The 21,091-nt window shown below is 48.0% G+C and overlaps 1 protein-coding gene across 2 annotated transcripts in view; it reads left to right on the top strand.

The window, feature by feature from the left end:
• LOC309415945 (CBP80/20-dependent translation initiation factor-like) overlaps positions 1–21,091 on the top strand; it is a 114,186-nt gene that overhangs the window by 47,691 nt on the left and 45,404 nt on the right. For both annotated transcript variants that reach the window (XM_082013678.1, XM_082013677.1), the window contains exon 6: positions 4,125–4,201. In XM_082013678.1, the coding sequence (XP_081869804.1) occupies positions 4,125–4,201 (77 nt within the window). The remainder of the gene's footprint in view (positions 1–4,124; positions 4,202–21,091) is intronic.

The following is a 21,091-nucleotide window of genomic DNA, read 5'->3' as shown; positions in this document are numbered from 1 at the left end:
TGTTCTTTCATTAAACTTTGGTGTAAATGGGTGTGGGGCAGCAGAGAGGCAGCTGCCAGCTTTCTGGATTCCCACAGGCAGGTGCACGGGGCTGAGGGTTGGGCAGACACCTTCACTGGGAAGGTAAAGCACAAAAAGAGTGCGCGTGGTTGTCAGACCTGCTCCCTTCTGCCGTCTGTTTGCAGCAATTTCGGTAGATGACAGATTTGCCTTGGCATATGCTAGCTGGGCATATGACAGTCGTCTAAGCTTGTTAGACATCACCTTCCTTTCTCCAAGAGCCGCTGTCCCCAAAACATCTAAAACTGAGTGTGCACATCACAACATAGCTGATCTCTAGGGGGCTGTCCCAGAGAACAGACTAGTCCTGAATGTCCCTTCTTCTCCAGAGCTGTTGGCCTTTCTTGCTAGAGCGTGCGTGTTTATGATTTAAACTTGACTTTCATGTACATGCATTAGAAGTCCCATGGGGTTCTCAGGTTCTGCTCCAAGCTTCCCACCATGTAAACCGCAGAGTGTTTAGCTCCAAAATTGAAAATGACCCCTATTAGCCATCTTTCCTGAGACCATGGGCTCCTTGTTCTTTGCTTTTCCCACACCCCTCACTTCCAGGACCAGCAACACTGGAATGTTGGTTACATTCTCCTCCAACCACCTGCAAATAAATATCAAAATAAAACCAATGTGGGAGGGAGACCACATGTGATTTTGCTGTCCATTGAGAAGTTGCAAACCTGCCTAGAAAAACCATGAGCACCTGGGCTTGATGGTGTCTTCTGGCCCAAGCAGGAGCAAAAAACATCCCTCTTGTCTCGGTCTTCTTGTAGACCTATTGTGGAGCAGAGGGTGGTCTTCTGCCTTGCAAGACATTTCCCTTTGGCTCTGTTCAGGGATTTCAGCTTCATAAAGAGTGTGTCTGCTGCAAAATGGAAGAGCTGCATTTCAGCTCTACATTGTCCTCAGCAAGCCAGCGCTATTGAAGGCACTTCCATTGCTATCCTGCATGACCCGTAGTGGGGAGCAGCCTCCAGACAAACCCAAAAGCTGTGTCATCAAGGCGCTCACCTTGCCCTTGGGACTCTGGCTCATCCCCAGCCACGCAGCACCCTCGGTCTTCTCCAGCCACTCCAGCCTTCTTGCAAGTTGCTGATATTTCCTTTTACATCAGCTTGCTGCACAAAAAAAGTCAACTTTTCTCCCTTCCAAATTTAGCTCTGTTTAGGCAGCAAAATAGACAAGAGTAGGGATCGGTGACTGTTTTTTTCCAAAACACTGTCTCGTGACTAGGACTAAGGAAGGGAACTGCTCAGCTGGAGAAAGGAGATACTTGATTTTCCTAATGGGGACACAAAGTTCTCCTCTGTTCAGGCCCAGGCAGTGTCCAGGAGCGCTCCTTGGATTAGGAGCCTTATTCCCGTGTAATTAATCCATCTCTCGCCCCAGTGCTGTCTGCTGCTGGTGGGCAGAGGGATGCTCTGAAAGGAGGACATGCAGCAATGCACCACCGTACGTATGGTTTCTGGTCGGAAAGAGCAGAAAGGCAGCTCCTGAGACCTTATTGAAGGCTTGGCGTTGAGGAAATCTGTGCTTTAGGTTCTTCTGTTCCACAGAGAGAGTTTCATTTTTCCAGGTAATTGTATTTGCACATGTGTCTGCAATGCAGCTTAAATTCTTAAAAATACCCCAAGCTTTAGCCTCCTGTGGTAGTACAACATTTGGAAACAGCCTGACTGAGTATTTTACTATTTTTAGCCTGATTTCTTAAATTAGCACAGCTGATGTGATTGGGCTCTGTGTGTCTGCTCCCTCCCTTCCTTTTCTCATTCGGTTTGGTACCTTTGGCCAGTTCCAAACAAATTTTCAGAGGAATGGAGTTCTTGGAGATATTAAGCTCCTCCTCAGCATTCATTGAAAATCAGTGATTGGGAAAATAAGTGATGAGGAAGGCTCAAACCACAACCCTTAGTAATGAAGAAGGTTCAGTATGATTCTAAGCTATTAGACATCAAAGATGCCACACAGAATTAACCATGAGGTGTTTGACCACAGGAGAAGCCCAAGTCAGACCTGGTTAACTAGGTGATAACCCATACACAGCCCCAGGAGAGCAGGTTTCCAGCTTTCCCTACTTGCAAACTACCTCTTATTAGTCAAAGATGGGCTATGTTTGAGCGGTGAGATGAGATCTAGGGAGCATGAGGAGAGTTCTTTCTGGTGCTGGGTGCAGGGACATGAGCAGAGGACCACAGAACAACGTGCAATGCTGAGCAGATCCTCGCTGGATGAACAGATCTGCAGGGAAGCTAAGGCAACTTCATGTGACGATGGCCCTTGAACCATTGCTATCAGAGATCATGCAGGATGCTGTGGCTCGTGTGGCATCTCTGGGTGTTAAGGATGTTTTAGTGGGAGAGAAGGATAATTTGGTCACCGAGAGGGGGTACTACTTTTGAACATGCTTTCTAATGCCTGTGCTAAACCGTGTGATCATGGTGCATCCGATTTTCTCTGGAAGAGTTAAAAGTGAAGAAAGTTAAAAGGGAAACCACCTTCTCAGGAAGCACACTTCAAGACTGCACCCAAAGCAAGGTTCCAATGGGGACGTGCAAGTCAGCAGCAGGACTTACTCAAGGGCTTGGTGACTTCTTCATTGCTTGAAGTCTCAAAGAGTGAAGGTCTCTGAAATGAAAGGTTCCAGCTGCCGTGGGAACTGTAAGGTTGTTGCAGTAGCAGTTTCTCCAGGCTCTTTGCAGACGGCCAGGATGGATGGTCATGATAAACCCTGTTGGTCTTGGACACAGGGATGCCTTCTCTGGCCTGCAAACCTCAATCCATTAGCATCCCCAGCAACCTTTCTCCTCCATTACATCTTCCACCAGAGGAACTCAAAATATTATCTCAATAACTGCTACTAAAATTAACTGTCATTTTTAAGGCTCTTCATGCAGAGAGAGAGGGACTTTTTTTTGAAGTCAGTGTTATGTTGTCATGCCAATGTGACAAAGCTGCTGCTCGATGAGACGCATTCCCATGCAGCCCTTGCCCTTGCCCAGGCTGCTCCCTCGTGGCCCCTCACGCGTGGTGATTCACCAGCAGCGCCTGGAGCTCCGAGGCTAAGATAGATTGCGATGGAAATAAAAGGAGCGACTTTTACAGGGCTTTTATTGCCAGCCGGGGAAGTACAATACTGCGTAAATAAAATTCATTATGGTTATGACAGCTCTGTGGTCCCTGGAAAATAAATAACACTTTGCACTTACATAGTGCCTTTTGTCCAGGAACCTCAGAGCTCTTTGCTCACATTAACAAAGCCTCACTATGCCCTTAGTAGGATGGCAAATACAGCATCCCCCTTATCAGATGAACATGTCAAATCGGAGAGTCGGCACCTTCAGTGGAGAGAGGACAAGACAGCAGCTTGAGTTACACACAGCTCTTCCACTGGCTTGGCTTGGGCAAATCATTTAACATCCTTGTCATCTCAGTTTTTTCCAGTAAGGTGGATGCCACCCGTCCCTTCCCCAGCGGTGGCATGGGTTGACTAGCTCACGGAGGGTAGGCTCAGCGAGGTGCTCATGATGTGGTCGTTGACTTGCTAGCGGCATGGGGGCACAGCCCCAACAGACCTGCCGGCTGTGGCTCGTGTTCCTTGCTCCAGTATCCTCAAAATGCTTCTGAGCATCATCCCTTTACAGACATCTTTACAGCTGGGTTTTAGGTAAATATAGAAACACAAAGGAAACAACCCAATGAAAAGTGGATGGTTTAGGTGCAGCAGCGTCAGCAGTGTCATGTGTGGTGTGGGTGAATTCCCTATAGATGGTGTATATAGGAATCCACCTATACATAGTGCAGTTATTTGCCCTGTGTGGTTTCTCCCATACAGAAATTGCAGATAACGTCATTCCCTGCTCATTGCAATGGCCCTGAGAGGGTACAAGAAGTCTGTGGATTTCCAGACCTGCTTTGATAGGGTCTGAGATGTTGCAAGGATGTTTGGACGGGAACTGTTTCTTTTATAAGGCTCACAAGTTGACTGTACAGCTCTGTCTCGCTCTGACCCCTTCCATATCTGTGCCTCCTGTATCTTGGAACTGATCGTTGCTTTTCCCTCTGTTTTACAGGGTTACCATCCATTGCCTCATGAAGCTGAAATCGCACACACCAAAAAACTGTTCAGAAGGAGGAGAAACGACCGGAGGTAGATGAAACCTCTCTTTAATGCTTTTTTTAATCTTCTCTTCCTCGTTGCATATCCTCACCATCCCTGTCTCATGGAGTGTCTTTGGACAGTATTGCTATTTAATAGCTGCCGGCATTGGTTTAATGCATAAACCTTTATTTGAGCACTAACGTCCTGAAAATGCAGACTCTGTCCATCCCCCTGGTTTGTCTTTTAAATCTGGGGTACGTCCTGTACCACTCCAGGAGTATCTTACGGACCTCCTCTTCCCCTTACATTTATTCCAGCAGAGCCAGATCCCCCCATTTTATAGAAGAGGCAGCTGGCAAGTTACTATCTGCAAAAGCTTTGCGTCCTTGCAACTTGCATCCTCTCTTTCAATTGAAAAGCAAAATTCGCTGACTTTCAGGGTCTCTTGCAACGTGGGTGTGGTTGAGAGGGGTTTGCAGCAAGACTCCAATGCCTGTCTGCCTGAAGGAGGGGATGTGCTAAATAAGCAGCTGAGTTCCTGTGGCATTAGTGATTTCAGTCCATTGAGTTAATTTAATTGGGTCAATTGGATATTTAATTGTGTAAATTGCATATTTAATTATAAGAGAGCATCTAGAGTCCTTGATAAGAATTGTGACTATGGTTAAATATGAAAATAAGCGGGGAAAAAGGGAGTTAGTTGCACATGCAGCTTTATTTCTGCCGGTGTGTTCTGCTATGGCTCAGACAACACGACCGGGGCAATAGAGCTTTGCAAGGTTAATGTTATTGAACAGGAGAAAAAGTGGCCAATTTTTTCTCCTAGAGTGATCTGAAGTCCATGTCTGAGCTCTGATGCCTCACGGGGGGATTTTCGGGGGAGTCCTACAGACACTTGTAACAGTAGTTGGAGTGTGTCCTCAAATCTCCCCATCACTTATTGACTTGTGAACAGCCGTGATGCAGTTAACTCTGTGCGTGGTTTGGTTTTCCCAGATTTTACTGAGTGACGAAAAAACAGCTGAAAAGAGTTTGCTCAGGCATCCTAGAAGCATTCTTCTGTGGGCAGGGTGGTTTTGTCAGCAGCAAACTCTGTTTTCTCTCCTCTTTGGGGCTCTGTCCTTTTTTCCTGTAGGCAATTTTTAAGGCAATTTAGTCTTGTGATTTAGGGAAAAAAAAGGTCTTGTTTCAGCTGGGTTGCAGCCCTGTGAATACCAAAACATGGTTAAAACCAAGCTGAAGTCTGCTTGTGTTGCAAGAGCGAGCTGGGTGGGCTTTCTCGCAGCGCTGGGCTGGGCTCCCCAAGAAATCACAGCGGAGGCTGGCTCATCCTGCTCCCATCCCGGCTCAGTGAGCAGGTCTTCCTCTGCCATCCAAAGAGTGCATGATGCTGCTGGAGAGGAGACCTGCAGAGCCAAAGGTCTCCTGCCTGAAGGCCCATGGACAAAGCTGCGCTGCACCAGAGCCATGGAACTGCGTCTTGGTTCTTTCCTCCCACCCAAAAACCCATACGGTCCAAGGGATCACACCAGACATCTATTTCTATTTCTTTGTCTTTCTGGTCCCTTCAGATAAGTCGTCAGCAGACAGAAGCATTCAGCCCCCCAGGGTATCCCTGCCTCCCACACAGAAGGCAAGGAGAGATAGCAAAGGAAACTGCCTTGGGCTGAGGTTGGAAAATCGCGGGGTGAGATACAGCCCAGACCAAGTAGCACTGGGATAATATCCCAGGAGGAGAGACAGAAGCCTTAAAACCCAGTCGATATGGCATCATGCAGGAGGAGATATGGGACTGTTTCAGCCCTAAGCAGTCACAAATGAAATAAAATGGAAAGAGCAGAGGGGATGCAGTCCTGCCTGAGTCCTCCACAGCCATCCATGGTGGTGTCCAAGCTTAGACAGAAAAACATAATTATTTTAGTTGCAAAAAGCTAAGAAGCTGAGCTTGAGGGAGTGAAGTGAAACAAAACAACAGTGTCTTAAATAATTATTTAAGCTGAAAAGGCATGGTCCCATCCCCTAGACTTCAGCTGGGGACCCCAGCAGCCCCCCTCTCCTCATGCCACATGGTTTGATGCTGGGGGCTTTCAGGGTCCCCTTGCCTCTGCGGTGCTTTTGGGACTAGGAGGGGAGTTTTAGTCCTTCTAGTGCTGTTTGAGATGCCACCAGAGAGCACTTGCTCCTCAAAATTGATTTCTAGCAGTAAGTGAGGTCTCAGAATGGTTATTTTATGAGAAAAACATGGTAGAAATAGGGGGAAAAAAAGGGAATAGAAAAAAACCCTCAAAACAGACTGTATTGGAGCACAAATAGGTTACAAAGCTGTTCACGCTTTATTGCAGTGCTATTATCTTAATGTCTCAGGCATCATTCTGGGGGAGAAAAGCTTCATTTCAGAGCTGGTGGAGCCACACAGGTGACATAAACATCCCTCAGGATGAGATTTTATGGCCAGCAAAACAGTTGGGAGTTATGGGCTTTTTGTTTTAAACCCCATCTGGATATCAAAAGACTCAAAATTGCAAGACTGTGGATGGGGCATCAGAGGCAGCGAGGCTTGGGAGAGGCTGAGCGGGGCCGTTTGGTGGTGTGTGGGTTGGGAGGGGGGTTAGGAAGCAGCTGGATGTCTGGACCCAAGGGAAGAAGAGCTGGTTTCTTAGAAAGGAGTTGGTAGCAGCCAAAGATGGGAGTAGGGCTGACATGGAGTGGATTTGCAAGAAGAAAAGAGGTTGTCCTGCTCTACTGGTTAGAAGAAGGTGTGGCCCCCAAAGCCCTGGCACAGTTGGGTCTGGTTTTCATCTAGCAGCTTTTCCCCTTCTCCTGAAGGTGGTGAGCACTTGGCACTAAGCAGCACCCCAGACCCCACAATGCCTGTCCGTGGTGCACCATCTCTCCCTGTCCAGGACCTGCCTCATACATGAAGGATGACATCCCAGGTGACCATGGTGTGCATCCTCCTGCCGTGTGCAGCAGTCACTGCTCACAAGTGGACATCCAGCTTGGGTTGAGGAGTCACCCCCGAGGCTGACCTCGGCATGATGCATGGGTCCAGCATGGTCCAGGCCTTGCCTGGTTGTAGCTGACCTTCAGGTTGGCTGCTACTTTGTATAACACAGCTATTATAAAAGAGCTGATAAAGCACATTGGTACCCAGAAATCTGACTATTTTTTTCCAGCTGGTCTTACAAATGATACCGGTTCCCTCCGAGAGCACATGTGGGCTCCTCTCCCCTCCCCGACGGTGACATTCAGAAGGGGCCATGTCTTGGGCTAGCGAAGCACCTTTTGTTTCTCATGCAAAACGACGCTGACATCCGGCCGTGCTATAAATAGCGCCTGTCCACGCTTCCTTCCCGTCACCTTTCCTCGGGAAATGCTGTCACCGCGTTGCGGAGGAGCATGGCTCACCTACCCTGAGGTCTCTGCTGTGCACCTTTCGCTCTCCTGGGGAGAAGTGACCCTATGGGCGTGCAGCCATAGCTCTCTCCTTGCACATACAATACGTTTTTCTGTTCCACAAGTCATTTTTCCATGGGATGCATGTTTTATTTGTTGCATAAGATAGATACAAAGAGTGAATTAGAGGTGTCGTTAAAACAGGCTTTGACTTTCCCAATTAAGGACCACTGTGGGTCTGTTGAACACATTTTTGGTAACAGTGATCAACACTGGAGCCACATCTGGTGGAGAGTTTGGTTGCACAAGGTGTTGTAAAAGCCTACAGGAGATGGTGAGGTCCTTGCCGCAAAGAGCTTATAATCAGGGCAGGAGACCAGTGAAAGGTATCGCCCTCCCCACCTCACCCTGCAGAAATCCCACACCCGGTGTTTTCTCTGTTGATTTAGATGCAAGAGAGGTAACTCCTGATGAGGGTGAGGGAGGGCATCACCGCTTGATGGGATTGTTGAAAGAGAGCAGCAGAGGCAGGTTTTTTCATAGATGTCCATGTGAGCAAGTGTTAAACACCAATGAGGGTTTTATTGTCCCAAATGCTAATCTGCTGTTCGCTGCCACACAAAACCCACCCTACCTAGATATCACCAAAGGCAACTTGGTTCAATTTCCCGTAGGCAACCACCTCTAGGGAAGGAAGGACTTTCCCTGGGCGGTTGCAGGACCTCTCCTGCGCTTCTCTCCTGCAAGCAGTCAAGAGAAGAATAATACTCTGGGAGAGGGGGCACAACGGACCTATTTCTCAAGTCCTCTCCTCCGACTCTTCCCAACCCAGTGCATCTCTGTTAGCAGAGCACAAGCTGTGCTGGAATATGGTCTCCTTAGGCAGGTGGGCCCCCTGTTTTTCAAAAAGTTCCAAAAAATGCCATTTCTTAAGTATCTATCAAAGCATTGCAAGTCAACTTGGTGCTGCACAGGGTTTCTCCACTTCCAATGGCATCCTGGTATGATGTGTTTTGGGATGGAGTGTCCAGCTGGCCAAACCCCATGGCCTGGAAATGCATATCCAGGGGCTTACACCAGCCTTGTAGGTGTGGTGAGAAATGTTGCCTGGTTTAGGTGGGATTTACAAGGAATATATGGAGTTGCAATGGGTTAAGGCGGGTGAGTTTATACCTACTTCTCGGTCTTCTGGTTAACAGAGTACTGAGGTTGTTCTGCGTCACCTAAGGAAGAGGACAGTTTTGCTGAGGACCAGGAAAATGTTGCTGGGGAAGTCTTAAAAAGTTTGCGCCATCGTAATCGCATTGGTTCAGTCACATCTTGTTGGGTTCAAAAGTCAAATCAGGCTGAATACCTTATCAAAAGGAAATCCTTATGTGTGCGTAGGTGCTTGACTGGTACCTCATGGGGCTTTTGGTGGTCAGTCTATGGGCAAGAATAGGAGACGATGACAGTGGGAAGTGCAGCCCCATCTCTTGGAGAGGATGGAGTAAAAGCCTAACCAGTCCCCTCTTTCCAAAAGGCATCTGAATTCCTCTTTCAGTAGAAAAGGTGTGGATCCCTTGTGCTTCCTCCAAGTGCAGCTGGTGTGTCTCCAGGCTTTGGGATGACCAGACCCACAAAGGGCTGCTCTGCCTGTCCCGGCCAGGGCTGTTGGGCACCAGAGCCAGCCTTGGCTGAAGGACTGTCACCCTTAGCTGTGGCTGAAATTTGTGTTGTCTCCTACTCCTGCTGTTGGGTGGGATCTAAGGGGGGCATTTCAGCACCTGGGATATCCATCCTTTGTGAAGCCCTTGTGTGGAGGTAAGGAGGTGGAGCAGAAGACTGCGTAGGTCCTCTTGGCTCGTGAACAGAGAAGAAGGGGTGGGAGCGAAGAGGCTCGTGTTCTTTCCCCATCTTCCCTCAGCATGCCCCAAATACCGGTGACTTTTGACAACAGGATTACAGAAATGTCCCCAAGTTTTCTCCTGCGTTGTCCCAATTTGCTTCCTACCGTTAACTTGGCTTTACACTTAAATGATCAGGAAAAAACAGTCTGGATTATTTTTTTGTGTGTGTTGTTTTCTGGTTTTAATTAGATTTAGAGCTGGGGGAGGCAGAAATATCCTCCCTCCCAGGAGAGCCCCGGGTGGCTGTCAGGGACAGTTTCCTCTTCCTGAGGCAGGAGGGTTGTGTAAGCGCCGCTGACCCCTCCTGCTCGCGCCCACGCCGAAACCGGGTTAGCTGGGGTGAGCGCACAGTGGCAGGCACCTCTGTCCTGACTCCCTGCTCGGAGCCTGGATCATTCTGACAGGCCACCACGCTGCTGAGGGACCTGCCGGGGCTCACCCCAGCCCATCCACGTGGCCCTGGACAGGGTCTTGCCCAGAGGCGAGCGTGGTCCTGCATAGGGGCGGCCCAAAGGATGGTCACAGCGGGCTTGGGGCCAGGCAGGGAATGTCCCAGATCTGCCAGCAGCTCCACCGAGGAGCGTAGGCAAGCTGTGATATATTTCTTTTCCCATTATATTTGATTTTACGGACCCTCAGGGACACTCAACCACCTACAGTGATTAGTTCGACTGATTAAGCTGCTTTTCCTCTTGTGGCAAACTCCTTTTGTGAAGGGTTTTCAATAGCCACGCTGCTCGGGACATTGTTCCTGTACAATTTCCTTTCAAAACACCATAAAGGGCACTCTACCACTTTACCCTGTCATAAAACATCACAGGAATCAGCTTTGCCCAGCTTGCTCCTTCAAGGGCAAGATCTCATTCAGGGAGGAGGTCTGGGGTCAGGTGGGAGCTGCAGGACCGCATGATGCTGGAGTGAGATGGAGCCATTAGCAGAGGGGATTTGAGATGAGATTAGAGGTAAAGCAAAAGTTTTCTGCCTTCTTTTTTTTTTTTTTTTTTTTTTTGCTGTTTCTTAATACGAGGATCCAGGGTCACCCAGGGAAGTGAAGGACAAAATAAACTTGAAAGCCCAGAGAAGGAAATGCTACTTTGCACATGTCTGCTGGTTCAGCCTTGCCCGGCAGAGGCTGGGAGCGGATGCGGCTGCTCTCGAGGTACCCTGGGTAAACAGCGCAGGGATAGAAGGACTATTTGTGATGAAGAAACATGCTGCTATGACCAGCAAGCGGATAAAACTGGTCATTTAATTAAGACTGGAAGTCGGCAGAAAGTCTACCTTGATTGCCAGATGTAGGGAACTGGAGGGGCTTGCAGGGGCACAAGGTCCTTCCTCCCCGTGTTTCTAGTTACTCCAGTACCCTCTCGTGAGGCTGTCGGGTAGGTTGGTGGGAAGACGTGGTGTCGTTGGGACCTGGTTAGTCCATCAGCTGCTGTTTGGGCAAGGCGGTGATTGAGCAGGGCAGAGATGGTATCAGGAGGGGTCAAGCAGGAGCCCCTTCAACCCGCAGAGCCGTGCTGGCCAGACACACTGGCATCGCCCGGCCCTGCTGCCCTTCCTTCCAGGCATCGCGGAGAAACCTCTGCCAGGGGTCAGGGTGATGGGATCCCGCTCCTGGGAGGAGGTTGTTGAGAACAAAGCCTGCACCAGGCTCCCCATTGAAGGAGTGGTCGTTGAATTATCCAAAAAGCCACCTCCTGACGACCCACGGCATCCGGCTGGGGTGACTCAGGCTTGGGTGGAGCTGCTTGTCGTCAAGAGGGACCTCTTGGAGCTGAGATCTGGAGGTGGTTTGGCTCCATTAAGACCCCTCGCTGCCTTTGTACTCTGCTCTGGGCTCAGTGAACAGGACGCAGCATGGCATGGGGCTGTAATAGCCCAACACCATCCCTGTGCAGTAATCCCAGCCCCAGTACCTACACGGCACAGGTGATCAAATAGCTCTGCAGAAGCCATCCGAAGCTGAGCTTATATCTAGCATCAGTCCTGGACTGGCTCATCTAAGAGCCACTTTTTCTGCCCCAGCACCATCTCCAGAGCTGCACGCGTAGGGTCTTCCCATTAGCTGGTGGGAAGACCACTCTTCCCATTAGAGTGGTCCTTGTGAAACACCAGTAGCAGTAAGGTGGAGCAGCTGGTGTTTAGCATCCATCGGGGAGTTTGTTTTGCCTGTCAGCCGCGTCTCAAGCTGTGGCAGGGTGAGTAGGGCTTTTCCACCCAGCTGCTCTTGTTTCTGCCGTTGTGATCAGCGCTAAGCCCTTACACGCTGAGGGTGTCAGTGAAAATATGCCCAGCCGTGAGTCGCCCCTGAAGGCAGATGGTGGGGCTGCAATCCTGCCGGCAAAACGCACCACGAAAGGTGATGCCATATTTACAGCTCCTTTCCCGACTCTAGCAACAACTAAAAGGATTTTGCATTTCATGTTATGCGGGGAAAAATACTTCTGTAAATATCAGAGTGCTCTGTAGGCTCAAGACTAATCTAAAGAGAAAAATAACCCGTTTTGAGTTCAACAGGACACGCTCCGCATGAGCAGGACTTCAGGAGGTGCGTATCCATTACTGTTCTCCATATCTGCTCAGTCCTCCTTGTGTGCCTAGCTAAAGGCATGGTGCAGAAGGGTTAAAAGATACTCATCTAAGCAAATTTAATCCTTTCCTTTCATTGTTCCTTTTTTTTAATGCCAGGAGGCAGTGGCAGGAGAGAGCCGGGTGCATTTCCCAGCTGCAGGGTTGCCACCTCTCTATTGAGAGCGGCTTTGTCATTACATAAAAACTCTACAACACAAGACTTTTTATTCCCTTTTTTTTATTAACTTGGCGACTGAAGTGACCCCTGTCCTGCAGACTAAATTTAACCTGAATTGCCAAGCTGCCAGTAGACTTTGTGGCATCAGGAGGCTTTTGCAGGTTGTTTTTCTCCATCTCTGCAGCTGATTGAAAGACTTTATGTAGTACCGGCAAAACATTTTACTGTTATGAAACCTCAACAGGAGCGTAATGGCCTGCTGGATCAGCTCAGGGTCTTATGATGTTACTTCACACAAAGCAAAATAATTGCTCCAGCTAAAAAATCCAGGAGAACTTCAGCATGTGCCTGTGGTGGAGGACACTTGATTTCATCAAAACTCAGTATTTGTGTCCAAGGCCCTCGGGGAGGACATGGAAGACCTCACTTCAGTTCTGACCTTTATCAGAGACTGATGGGATTCACCTCCATGATCACAGCTCCTATTTCGAACATATCATGAAATCCATGCAAGGAGCTAGCAGACACCAGACTTTGTGAAACCTGCACTAAAATGGTGCAGTCAGTGGAGTTTGGAGGATGGTTCATCTCAACATGAAGCAGGCGTTTGGCCAGGGGACCCCCTCCCCAGTCTCCACCTTCTGTACTGGTTGGGCTGCTGCTGATTGTTTAGATCCCTACCTCACATTTGGCCTCTGACATCTCAGACACCTAAAATTAGGCAATTTAAAGCCACTCGCTGTATGATGCTATGTCACCCCCTCCCCGTGCCTGTGTTCTGCGTGCATTAAATGCATCTTGCTGCTATAAGCTGTCTGGGGAGCAGTTCTTCAGTACACGAAGCACTTATGCGCAGGGCCTGAGGGTCTTCACAACGGCACTCTGGTAGAAGTCCTGCACAAGACTGACCTTTGTGAGCAACCCTACAATAATCCAGTGCTGCGTAGAGAGAAGGGAGGATTCCCCTTCCCCTGGGACAGGGTGGGAATTCACAAAGGTGGCAATTACAGGTGCTTGGAGAGCCCTGGAAAGCTTCTCACTGAGATCTTCTTGCCCCCACATAAGAAAAATGAGTCTGGCCATCTTATGAGAACAGGTTTCCTTGCTTTATTTCGTCTTCCCATGTTGACCAGAACCAAGGAAGTCTGAAGAACAAAGAGCTGTGGGAGGAGTTGAGCCAAAGCACCTCACACCAGAGGAAGCTCTGGGACAGGGATTTGTTTCTGGGCTCTCTTCAGCAAGAACAAAGACTTGAGACAGGGCATCCCGTTCTCTCCCGTCTCATGGAAGGGAAATCTCTTCTCAGCCAAGGAAAGCAAGGTTTCCACCAGGACATTTTCACACTCGCAGAGAATGCTGCCTTAGCACTTCTTGAGAAGCTTTGGGGGCAGCAGTCTCCGCTTCAGACCGTGTTTGCCATAAGTATTTCTGGTGTGTGAAGAAAATGTACTTGTATCTGTACCTGGAAGATGTACATGGCTGATGAGATCCCTCACCCATATTTAGCTTGACCCCTTGTTGAGGCTGCCTGGCTTCACTGGCCAGAGCAAACCCTCCTCACCCATCAGCTGGGTAGATAGACCCAGACCTGGGTCTACTAGCCAAGCCAGCTCAGCACTGCTAATGAGCAGGAGTTGACACCAGTCTCTGGTGTTTCAGCAGCCTGGGTGAAGTGCAGATTTGACTTTTTTGCCCTTAGTTTTTCATAAACAGGTGCTGACAGCAAACTGTTGTCATCACAGGTGGAAAGGTTTAGCCCTGAGCCCCTTCAAGGCATTGCCAACTCCTGCTATGATCCCTATCTCGTTTTCACATCCATTAACAATTTGCACCTTCTTCTAGAAGGTTTCTTCTAGAAGGGAGCTGGTGGGTGGCTCCCCAGCTGATGAATCTGGTAAGTCCCAAGGCAGAAGCTGGCTGAACTGAGGGGGTCTGAGGAGATGGTGGCATCTCAGGATGTGCATGGTAGTGATGCTTTTGGCACTTACGTTTCAGACAAAACGTGAGCTGATCTAAACCCTTGGGTTTGGGTGGGATTTTGGGAACTGGTTCATGAGAGCTGTAGGGTCCTCAGCTCGGCCTAAGCTGTGTTGTGGATGTATGTGTGCTGCCTTGGATTTGGTCCTCAATGTCAGGAGAAGTATAAATGCCTAGGTGTATCATGGGCACATGAAATCATGGGAGGGTCAGGAATGGACCGTAAAGCAGTGTGGCTTGTCATCCTGTGTCTAAATGCTGAAGCTAATGTCTAGCTTGTGTTTAAAGGACAATATTACTTTATTTTACATGAACATCTGCTCTTCTGCATTCACTATTATCTGATTCTGAGTTCACAGGCATCATCTTCTTGTCCATGGTTTCATCTCTTATTAAAAAAGAAAATTGTTTTCCCTCTTGTTTACCCTCCTTATCTTTCACTCTGTGCTTAAAGAGAGAGAGATATATATATGCATATATATAACAGATATATATATATATGTATATAAGCAAGTTGTCCCAGCACTTTGTCTTGCAAAATGTTTTCTCAGCGGGACTTTACCGGAAGAAAACTCCATGATTGTTTCTGCAAGCATTGCACGGGCAAGTCAAGAGGTTGGGATCCCAATGGCACATGTCCTCCTTAGGCCAGGTAGTTTTTGTGCTGGAAAGATTGCTCAGAAAAGCCCCAAAATCACTCCGGAGTGTGCCGTGCAAGGTATTTGTTTGAGAACTCCTTACAATAAGCTGACAGCCCGTGTTCATGCAATTGTCACGCTGTCTTGAAGGGTTGCACTATTTCCAGAGCCGCTCCCATGCTGATCTATTCATGGCCAGCACTAGGGCTCCTTTCATAAATAAAAATAGTCCCAGGAATGGCCCTCACCCTGGATTTTAAGATGCGAGTTATTTTGGGTAAAAGCGAAGGTGAACGTATCTTATGGTTGCCATGAACGTGTCATTTTTAAGGCTGTGAAATTTTGGAAAAGCCTTAGAAACCCCTTTTCAGAGGTCACCAGGACAAACCTGTCCTGCTGGGCAAGTGAATAGAAATGAGTTCATAATTACAGAGTATAGTAGCAACACGTTTGCTTTTTCACTGTTTTAATTTTTCAGAAAGGAAGAGAACTTAAAACAATACAGAAATGTCTTTTGTTCTTCCAGGGCCGTTTGCAGAGGGCTTTTCAGTGAGAGGAGAGGATGTTTATTAAAGAAACCAACAATATCAAGACGTTATTTTAGTGCCTAAGTGCTGTTCCTAGCTGGAACAAAACGAAATGTTTTGGATGGACTGGGTACTTGCTGAAAACTAGCACTGAGCTAAATGATTTGCAGTGCTTTTAGTGAACTCAACAAATGGTGTTGGAGCAGGAGAAAGAGGAAGGGAAGGAACTGAAAAGGTTGAAACACCCTTTTCCTTCTCAATAGGATTTCCAAGTCAAAATAATTAGGTTTAATGTGGGTCTGAACCCATGGAGCAGCATCTGGAAATCAGGTTTTCATCCTCCTTCTCATGCTCCTGTCTCCTCTGTGCCCTCCTGGGAGCTGGTAGGGGTTACTGGAGCCACCACTTTTGGATACTGTCTTTGGGGGTGCAGAGGGAACACCCCAAACCCGCTGGAGCTGTCACCACCATCCACACTGAGCAGGGTGCAGAGGAGCTGAGCCAACATAATGGTGGCTGTGAAAAGCTGTGATTTGTGGGAGAGCTCTTCTCCTGAGCAAACTCAGGACCAATAATTTTTTTTTCTTTTTAAGGACAAATGTAAGTCTCTGATGGTGTCCTTGCCTGCAATGATGAGTAGCAATGCTAGCATCTACCTAAATCATAGCATTTAGAGTATAACGATGCAAAAAAAACTCTTCTAGGCAGCTGAAAGCACCTAAGCAGAGATGCTGTTAAAATAATAGTCTCTGTCCTGCTTAAGATTGAGAAACTTTGAACCAGTGGTGAAGGACAGGCCACATTTTCAGGAACAACCGCACTAAAGGTGCATCTCGGAAAGGAATCATAGAATATCTGAAGCTGGAAGGATCCCATAAAGACCATCGAGTCCAACTCCCTGCTCCTCGCAGCACTACCTAAAACTAAACTGTATGACTAAGGGAGCTGTGCCAGCTGCAGCTGAGCATGCCAGAGAACAAGGTGAAGAACTCCTTGTTCGAGTGCTGGTCCGGCATGATGAGGTTCCTCAAGGATTAAGTGTTCATATGCATGGAAGTCCCAAACAAACGGGCGGCGCTTGCCCCTCCTGTCCGAGCAGAGCCGGCGGTCGCCGATGAGCGGGGCATCAGCCGCGAGGTTGGTTACAGGCAATTTAGAGACAGATCATCGTTTATTTCGGTTTGATTGTCTGCAACATCACTGGGAGTTATTACACTAAATTAATTCTCCGAACTGCAGGTCCCCAGAGGACAATATTGTCTCAGCGGTTTGTTCCTAAAAGGACTCAGCTGGGTGATTGCGTTACTGCGGCTTAATGAATTACAGCACGTGAGCTGGGCAGGGGTAATTGCCAGCATGTGCCGCTGGCTGTGCGTGCAGAGTGCCTTATGCCGCAACCCCTCCACCCAGCGGGGAGATAACTCGTCTTATCTTACGGCTGCCGTGCAGTCCTGCATCAGTAGAGGGGCAGGAATATTTAATTTACAATTACATATGCTAGTGGTGTGCTGGAGCTGGTCAAGAGGTCAGTAAGAGCAGGAGAGCTGTGATGGGTCACACCAGACCACCTGGCTTGGTGACCGGCAAGGGACACCAGGAGGAGCGTGAGAAGACAGGGTATGCTGCTTCCCAGCCGTGCTGTCCTCTTAATGGTTGGAGTCAATGATCTTGAGGCTCCTTTCCAATAGAAAGGATTCTATAGTTCTCCAGGAATTTACACTTTGAGGATCTGCAGGACCACATTTGCTCACCTTTGTGTCCAGTAGCTCCTGATGGATTTTCCTTTCATGACCTTGGCAATGTGCTTTTTAAAACCTTGTAAGCTCCTGGTACTTGCATTTCCTATAGCATAACTCCACAGTTTAACTGTGTATTATGTGAAGAAATACCTCCTTTTGCTTATGTTGAACCATCCTTTTTGTGTCATGGGAGTTAAAGCACTCGCATGGCTGTGCCTGCAGACTAAGTACCGGTTGAGCACTGCCTTAGCTCTTCAGTTGTGTTCAGCAAAATGAGAGTCAGCATTTAAAACAGGTTTTCCCATTTTGAAAGCAAGACCATCAGCAGGAGCATTCAGCAGTGCCTGCTCTGGGATCATAGAATCATAGAACAGTTTGGGTTGGGAGAGACCCTTAAAGGCCATCTAGTCCAACCCCCCTGCAGTGAGCAGGGACATCTGCAACCAGAGCAGGTTGCTCAGAGCCCCGTCCAGCCTGACCCGGGATGTTTCCAGGGATGGGGCATCCACCACCTCTCTGGGCAACCTGGGACAGGGTTTCACCTCCGTCATTGTGAAAAATTTCTTACCTAGATCTAGTCTGAATCTGCCCTGTTTTAGTTTAAAACCATTACTCATTGTCCTAGTGCTACAGGCCCTGCTAAAAAGTCTGTCCCCACCTTTCTCCTCAGCCCCTCTCAGCCCTGGCAGCTGCAGGAAGGTCTCCCCGGAGCCTTCTCTGCTCCAGGCTGAACCCTCCCAGCTCTCCCAGCCTGTCCTCCCAGCAGAGGGGTTCCAGCCCTCTCATTATTTTTGTGACCCTCCACTGAGGTGCACTTTGGTCATCTTGGTTGTATTGGTGGTGGTTTGGTAGCCGATGATGTGACTTGTTTATTTTTAACCAAGCTGGCAGGAAAGTCCTCATCGTGTGGGCAAGCATAGGGTGCTGTTGGGTCAGTCAGCTGTAGGAAGAGTCACAGGGAAGCGATGCAAGAGCTCTCTCCAGTGAAGACAGACAGATATGAAACAACACTGCAGTGTTTTGTTGTCCATCAACCTCAGAGTGCTTTTGGTCAGCCATCCCCCCTTTCCCTGCAAGGAAACTGAGACAGAAAGGAGGGAAGGGGCTGTGGTTGGACCTTCCGCCACTGCAGACCTCGCAGGGAACCCATGGCCACCAGATCCTTGTATGTGCGAACCCCATCACCCATGAGAGTGTCCTTCAAGGCTGCTCTTTTAGTGTCATGTAGTGCAAAACACAACCGTCTACGTGATGCTATTTCAGCCAGCCAGAATTGAGGGAAGGAAATATAGCGGCAGGTTCCTCTGCACTAGGAAACCGATCTGTTATTGAAATGGCTTTCTCTTTGGTGGAGTGTTTCCGGCACAGCTCCTCAGTACTGGAAATGGGTTTATCAATCTACACATTGTTTTCCAACAAGAGTTCGTGGAGGTGTTGTCAGCAGCTGGTCGCTGGAGTGAATGTAAAGTGAAATAACTTGTTTCTTTCTACTGCTTTCAATCCTCAAATATAAATGTGCCGTTGCTGGTGATTGCTTGAAACAAACACCAAGGGCTTTATGCCACCAGGTTGCTCTCCGGAGTTATCTGGCAACTGAACTGAGAGGTAAGGACAGGCAGAGGTCAATGCTTCTGATGGCTAAAAAAAGGTTTTATAGCATCCCCTGTGTCACACGAGGTCTTTCCGTGAGACCTGGCCCATTTGAAGAAGCTTAGCAGCACTTCTGTGGCGTGCCTGCATGGTTTGGAGGTGACTTCCAGTTTTGGCCACAGCAAGTAGCCACCCTCTCTGCAGGAGAGCATTTACCACAAGCTCCTTCTCTCTACAAGCCCAAGTTGGGGATGTTGGCCATGGAGACCTGGGAGGGAGCAATGTGCTGAAGCGCTGCAGGGCCTCCTGGCATGGTTAGTGCATGAAGAAGTTGCCAGCTCGAGTTGTTTGGGCTCTTGTTGCAGAAACAATATTTCTGTCTGACCCCAGTTAGCAACTGATGTTTGCAAAATAAAGAAGTCAAGGCACTGGAAATACTTTCCATTCCCCCTCTTGTCTCAGCCCAAAATATTAGTATTAAAAATATTGCATCTATTATATGCAGCTAATATCTCTGCTGGCATGTAAATCACCCAGGGATTTTTCATCTCCATATTAAAAAAAAAAGTTAACTACACTCTATTTTTGGATATTTGTTAACTGTTTTGTTTCCATTTATTCCTACTAAAGCCACAGCAGTCTGTCTCCAAGGGACCATCTGTGGGAAAGCGAGTCCCTAGATTGATTTGGAAGGTGCTGGGGTCATTAACAGGCATGAAGGCGCTGAGTATCTGCTCTTTCTCTGATAATGTCTTTATTTAGCGTGACAGCCTCCAGGGCATGAGTGGACAACAGGCTTCTTTATTTCATTTAAACTAACATTGCTCCATCCATTCCCAGCATTGTGCAGATGCTGTGGATCATCCCGATTTCCTGATTAAAGCTGGGGATGCTGGTCCCCAAGCAGCAAGAGCCCTCAGCTACATGGAGCTGCAGAAGGGGAGCCAGCTTTGTGTGCCTCCCCCCGGGCAGCATGTTCCCATCCAAACTGAGGAGTGGAAACCCATCCGAAAGAAAGTAAATTTCTGGAGTGGTTCAGACCCTGGCGCATCTCAGGACGTCCATGTAATCATTAGGGGTAGCATGAGGGAGGAGGCAGGAATGGGGTCAAGAGGAGACAACTCTTCTTTTGACAGTGGGGCAGACTTAGGTAAACATTTGGGGAACTGCTTAGGATTGTCACTGGGTTGCAATAAGTCAATGTCCAGATCTATCCTAGCTCCCAAAGCTCTACACTGAATGCTAGAGCATGCTGCATCATTTTTAACAAAGTTTATTTGATGTGCTTGACAAAGACTTCTGGCACAGATAAGTCCAAAGCATCTCGGCTCCTTGGGTTGGTGTTTTACCAGATCCTGGTGTCGGAAGTCATTGCTTGCTGTTGACTTTGGGTCAGCTCATGTGTCTGGACAGCTGTTAGGAGATCCTGTCAAATCTTGCCTTAGCTTCTACAGGAAAGACATTCATTTCTTCACTAGAAAGTACTGGTATAAATAGGATATGGAAAAAACCTAGGATGTCTCCTTGCTTGCAGGTCAAAGAGTCACAGAGGTCTAAAGGAAGACAGCTGAACAAAAAGGCAGCAGGTGGGGGCTTGTACGTACTATTTAGGATGCATCTTGAGGGACAGGACCGTGGAGGGATGGTGGTGGGCTGTGTCTGTGCATCTTAGCATGGGTTTAAAGTTTATATCTCGTGGAGGATTATCAGATCTTGGGGTAACTGATCAGCCTTGGTGTATTTTTAAAGGAGGCAGCCTGGAGTCTGCAATATAATCTCTTATTGCAAAGTAGTAAAAGATGAATCTTTATTCATTCAAATCTCATTCTTACTAGTAGTCCAGGATCCGTGTGTATTTGCACTCAGCAGATGTTTGGGAAACATCATGTACCATGGTTGTGTCTTTCAGCTTTAAACTATTTCAACTAAACTGGGTTCAGTTCCTTGTCACTGTGTTTTCCTATGGTTTTCATGTAATTTTTGCAATCATGTTTACAGTAGGCTAAGAATCCCAAAACATAATTCCAAGCAATGTAGTTTATGAAGAGAACCATTTCCAAGCAATTTCTACACGAAATCACTGCAGTGATTTCTACACCAGTCTGGGCAGTCAGCCTTGAAGTCCAGGGGGTGTCTTCCTAGCTGGTTGCCCGGTCTGTGCAACAAGGGCCTCCATTTGGACATCCCTAATGATTTGTGGGAGATCCAGCAAAGCATTTAAAGAGCTGTTTTGGAGCTATCTCGCATGCCATCTGTACTTGGGATGTCTTTCCCAAGCTGGTGTTGCAAAACAGCTACTTAAATTCCTTCTAAAGATTCATTTCCATGAAGCTTAGAAAAAAAACCAGCTGACTCAGGCAGCCTGTGCGGCCAAGCATTGCAGTATGTGAGGACTTCCATTGGACTTCAGCAGTAGACAAGTTTGCTCTT

Source organism: Phaethon aethereus (assembly GCF_964289735.1).
Source record: "Phaethon aethereus genome assembly, chromosome: Z".
In the NCBI taxonomy this organism is placed as follows: domain Eukaryota; kingdom Metazoa; phylum Chordata; class Aves; order Phaethontiformes; family Phaethontidae; genus Phaethon; species Phaethon aethereus.
This window is presented reverse-complemented; position numbering and strand designations above follow the sequence as displayed.